Raw genomic sequence first — 5657 nt, forward strand, 5'->3', positions numbered from 1 at the left:
TGTCCCACCATTCATAACACCCACCACCCGGCTTATCACATGTGCCCAAAGCACATTTTGTTGGATTGTAACATTTCCAAGAGAAACTTAAACATTCTCTTACTTATTACTTCCATTGCTTGACAACTCTGCAACCATTTTTACTAAGCCTCTGCCTCTTCCTTCAATTTGCAGCATCATCTCCAACTTGAAAATGTGTGACATCCTTTCTCCAGCCCGGGAGTTAATACACAAAAATAAGCTGAATGTGATAAAGTTAGTTAAGATTAGTTACTCTTTAGTTGAGTCAGTTACTGGTTAGTTGCATGGCTCTATCGAAACTTACTCCCTTGTATATGTATCTGTAAATAATCCAATAGAATCATCTATCTTGGCCTCCAATTCTATTAAGCATTTCTATAGTTTAAAAATCAGAGCAAGCTATATGAAAAAACAACGCATGTTCAATCGACTTCCACAAATAATACCACAAATAATGATGAATCCTATATTTCTATGTTAGTATAGACTGAGCTTATGTAACTAATTTGTTGATCAGCTTCAGTAGTATGCTCTCCAACTCCTCCCCACTGCTCCAATCATGAACTTCTGCTTCAACTAGTTTTGGGTCACTGCATATCCGGTTCCAGAGGGGATAATTCTTCCTCGGCATCACAAACTCACCTCTCCCCAGCTTCAAAGTCGGGCAATAATCACCTGCTCCATCTCCAATGTAGATGAATCTTTTGTTTTCAGGTAAAGAACCCCGGATTCGGTCAATCACTAAACCCTAAGATGGAAAAGAACAACAGAACCAACACATATGAGGAACAAATTACCGCAACACAAGAGCCAAAAGCAAAGAAAGAGAGCATGGAAGGATGACATGAAAACAACAGAATTTGTAAGAGGGCTAAGCAGAAACCACACCTACACTTTCCACAAGTTCATATGTATGCAATGCAACAACTAACAAATCCTAAATTAACATAGTGACAGACAAATCAGGTGAACACAACACACTGTTTCAAGTCACAAATAGATGAATGATGCTTTACTCACTGGATCAAAAGAAGAAACTTTGATAAACTAATATTCTAATATATATATTCCTGAACTAACAGCATATTTAGATTCACTTCTATAGTATATTTGGATTAACTTCTCTTTCTTTCAAAACCAATTATGACACCAAGAAGCTTCTCACAAAAAATTGATTTTGCCTTTAGAATGAAAGATTTCCAAAGATTCACTTTGTCATTTTAAAACATTTTATTCCCTAGAGGTAGAATCCTACTAGATTTTCAAATTTACTCTAGATTATCAACTATATTGGTAAAACTGCTTCAGCTAATGCATTCAAATATGAAATACACCACACTAACCCCAAAATTTAGTTACAGAATTATGGAAATGGAAGTAATATCTAATCTGTTATACCTTGCACATATTGGGAGGGCAGAGGGGACAATCATGAGGATCCAACGCTGTATCATGAAATGGCGCGATCCGAAGGCGACCCTCTTCATCAACAAAAGATGGGTTTGTGTTGATCTCTGAAAAGCACCCAGATAAACCATGGTGTTCCAGAATGGTATCAATGTAGAACGCATTTGCGTCACTAATTATCCTCAACTCACACCTGCAAATGCAACAACGTTCAGGCCAATTCAAAACGAAATACAGCAAATGATTGAAGGGAATGTAGAAAGAATCAATCACAATTACCCAAGAGCGTGTGCAGATTTGATCGCTGAAACGATGTTTGGATGCAATAAAGCCCGTTTCAGGCACTGAGCAATGTCGCCGGTGGTGAACCCTTGCGAGTGAAGCTCCTCCATCATTCTGTTCTGTACGATCAAACACGTTGGAGAGTGAAAATTCAGAGTCAAAACAATTCGAATTCGTTGAGAGGGAGAAGATGAGAAGGTACCATTACCATGAGAGGGGTCCAGGGCATGGTGGAGCTAAGTTGGCTGAAAATGGGGGTGAGACCCATTTCGGCGATGATCCATGAGTCACTATCATCGTCGATTATGGTCCGATCAAAGTCGAAAATCACCACCGTCGCCGTCGCCATCTTCGCCACTCGCCACCAGCTCAGCCACCGGGTTTGTATAATAGTAATAGCCAATAGGCATTATATTTTCACTCACTTTATTTATACCATAACCTCTCATTTGGATTTTTTTTTAAACTCCCATATATTCTTTTAAAAAAACTCCCATTTATTCAATTGTTCTCTTATGTTGGATGTGAGCACTATGATGAGAAAAAGAATAAATAGAACATCCATGATCCATCACAATATAAATTAAGTTGAACATAAAGTATTTTTTATATGGTTTTGAGTTCGGGTTCTCGTGAAGGACATCTATATTGGAAAAATAAATAAATAACTAGAAAAATATATTGCTCATCTCTTTTGCTCGGGATTTGGATGCATATTTAAAAATGAACTATAGAGCATGCGATTCTAATTATTAAAAAAATAACATATTCTCATAAAAATTAGAAGATTTTTATTTTTTATATCTTTAATAATTATGTAGGATTTTAATTCCTTCTCTTCGTAGTGGACAACCTTGAACATGCAAGGGAGAAGTTTGCGACACCACCTTCATACCTCGAGACATGCATGAATTAGGAACTCAACTCTTATTGCATAGCAAACGTTAACGTCTAAAGATGAAGATGATACACATGACATGACAAGTTGAATAAGCCTAGAAGGAAAATCCAAACTCCTTCAAAGTATCTTGAAGAAAATCTCAACCAGCTTTATTATATGTCATTTTAATATCTAACTTGAAAACTAAAGTGTAATTCTTCTTCTTTCTCCTCTATCTTCTTACTGATGAAATAAATTAACTCTTGCAAAATAACTGCATTATCAAAAGTCCTTTTGCTCGAAATAAAGCTAATTTGTAAATGACCAATGAAACTTCCCAAGTAAGGCTTCAACCGGAAAACAATGATAAATGGGTATGAAAATCTTCCATAAACACAAGAGCAATAAGAGCTACAAGACAATGTGTGCCATCAGTAAAATTCAATTATTCCTACCATTGTTTGAGTATGTAAGAAACGAGAATTACAGTTCCCATATAAAGCAACATGCTCCATAGATTTTTGGTACTAGAACGTCAAGTGAATGTAAAAGAGTGCTCTCAGACCAAAACCAAATTATTGATGACGAAATTTCATAACAACCTACCATTCTTATGTTGGGGTTGATTGCAATGTAAGTCCCACATTGCTAATGAAGGAGAAAAAAAATCAAGTTATGAATCTTGGAGAAGTCCCACATCGCTTAGATTAGTGAGCGGTGGGAGTGTCCAAGACTGTATATAGGGATCTCAGACTCCTTGTTTCAACACACCAAAACACCAAAGATGTAGCACCTGAAAACACTTTAAGTTTATATTTGTGTTTTCTTTTTCTCTTATACTCTTGTTTTAGAGTATTGTGAGATGTGGTTCAAATACTTACTTTGGAGAGTGTGGGTGTACGTGTTTATTCTCTGGTTGTCAGTTTTGACAACAACCGTGGTTTTTTCTTCGGTTTTGGAGTTTCCACGTTATATTCTTGTGTTGTTGATTGCGCTCCTGGTTTATTTTACTTCTTCAGCTGTGTTATTTCCCAACAGTGGTATCAGAGTCGATGGTTTGTGGGATCATGACGGCTCCCTGTGTCGAAAGTCTTCCTATCAGTGTGGCTATTCGACGGGTTCCGTTGGCAACGAACGGCGGTGCAAGGTGGATAGCTTCCGCAGACGGAAGGACCATGGGTGATGTGGTTGAGGGACTCACACTTGACGGGGAGATTGTTGGAATTAAGCGTTAGAGTCAAGTCCCACATCGGAGAAGTCAAGGTGAGAGGGAGAGTTTATAAGGAGATGGACCCATAAACCTAATGCCTTAAGGTTTTGGGTTAAGATGCGGTGTCCAACATCTCCTTGGTGTCTCCTCTCGGCCTTGGCCCATGGGTCCTCGCCGTGACTCTCCCCAACAACTTAGCCATATGATCAGAAAAAAAATATGTAATTCAAACAACTTAAAAATGAAAAGATGGTTAGCCATATGATCAGAAGAAAAATATGTAATTCAAACAACTTAAAAATGAAAAGAGGGAGTACGAGAAACCATCATTACCACCGCACCGAACTAATTAGAGGATAATGATCAAAGTAAAAACAAGGCAAGACATTAGTAACAACTAGTATTGATCCTGCGTTTATGCACTAGAATAAGAGTATTTTGTCGACATACATCAGACATTTTCATATTTCTTTTTTCTTTTTTTAAATATATATATATCACATTCAAATTATTACATTCAATTTATTTTTTATTTGGTTATATAATGAGAATCATTAAAAAAAAGACTTTGTCAGCATACATTTTAATGGTAGAAAAGTCACAATTGACTTTTATTAATTATTCTAATGTCATTAAAAACCATTAAATGTCAAATTAATACAGTAATTAAATTCACAGTTAACTTTTGTTAATTATTCAAATATTATTAATAAATATTAAATATAATATTAATACATTAATTATTTTCAAAAACATGAAATTATTTAATATTTAAATTACTAAAAATGTGAGGGTGATATACTTATCAAATTTGTAACTTTTTTATTTCAAGTATATATGGTAGGATAGGATTTCTCTGGTAATTTCAAATTTAACAATTAACATCAAGCATGTATTATGCATGTTTCATGTCGCTCTCAATAGCTTTAAGTAAAGGTACAATAGGTTAGTAGCTTGAATTGATGATAATAATTTTACTCAAAAATTAATTTGATATAATAATAAATTTGGCCGTGACTCATGACAAATAGAACACAGGACTGTCGGTCAGCACGTCATTGGCAAATGTCCACCTTTAAAAGCAATTGACTTTTGAAGTGATTAGTCACGTTCATTGACAATAACCATCAAACTAAAAATTGAATACCAAACCACATTTTTCTCTTAATTTTTTTTAACAAAATTTGGGGTTATAGCCCATTTCTCTAAGTTTTTTTTTTGAACTGCCATTTCTCTGAGTTTTTAAAATACCTATATGTATATATTTATGAATTTTTTTTGAAAAGGTATATATTTATGATATTTGTTAATAATTTGATCTAGTTTAAGCATTTGAATTATACCAATAAAGTTTAACACAGATAAATAATTGAAAATTTTAATTATCTAACTACTAGCTAGTTAAGAGCTTGATTCTTAAACGATGTGTACGTATGGAGAAATATATGTTAAAAATGTCTATTTAGTATTTACCTAATCTAATGTAATATCTGAGTTTTGAAGAAATTAGTCTCATAACTATCCACAGTGTAAATATTTTAGTAAAAAACGTCAAATTGAATTTATTTCGTATGTAATCCAACAAACAAAGAGAGTCTTTGCATAAATTAAGATACGCAATTTAGTACAATTAATTAGTTAGAAATCGCAAAGAGAATTAAATTTAAGGGTTTGTGTATAAGAAAAACTTAAACCGTAATTTGGATTTCATAGCTTATTTGTTCAAGACCAATTCTAACATGGAAAAGCAATTTACAATGATTTCTTTCCAAAGTTAATTGTAGCTATACAATTAACTGTGAGCTTTTTCAATCATGTTACTGAATACTGATGGTTCAATTTTTATATACGAATTCT

At 34.2% G+C, this 5657-nt stretch overlaps 1 protein-coding gene across 1 annotated transcript; it reads right to left on the reverse strand.

The window, feature by feature from the left end:
- Positions 1–348: 348 nt before the first annotated feature.
- Positions 349–2124, reverse strand: LOC130716016 (inorganic pyrophosphatase 2). The gene is made up of 4 exons (XM_057566191.1): positions 1919–2124; positions 1708–1829; positions 1420–1621; positions 349–769 (listed from the first exon to the last, which is right to left on the reverse strand). The coding sequence occupies exons 1-4, from the start codon at positions 2057–2059 to the stop codon at positions 515–517; spliced, it is 720 nt and encodes a 239-aa protein (XP_057422174.1). The 5' UTR covers positions 2060–2124; the 3' UTR covers positions 349–514.
- Positions 2125–5657: the final 3533 nt, after the last annotated feature.

Source organism: Lotus japonicus, chromosome 4 (assembly GCF_012489685.1).
Source record: "Lotus japonicus ecotype B-129 chromosome 4, LjGifu_v1.2".
NCBI classification, from domain to species: domain Eukaryota; kingdom Viridiplantae; phylum Streptophyta; class Magnoliopsida; order Fabales; family Fabaceae; genus Lotus; species Lotus japonicus.

Excerpts from the sequence above, each read along its gene's own strand:
- LOC130716016 (XM_057566191.1), bottom strand. The coding sequence starts at position 2,059 with ATGGCGACGGCGACGGTGGTGATTTTCGACTTTGATCGGACCATAATC. Across the intron at positions 1,830-1,918 it reads TGCCCTGGACCCCTCTCATG|AACAGAATGATGGAGGAGCT; the intron begins GTAATGGTACCT and ends TTGATCGTACAG. Across the intron at positions 1,622-1,707 it reads AAATCTGCACACGCTCTTGG|GTGTGAGTTGAGGATAATTA; the intron begins GTAATTGTGATT and ends TTGCATTTGCAG.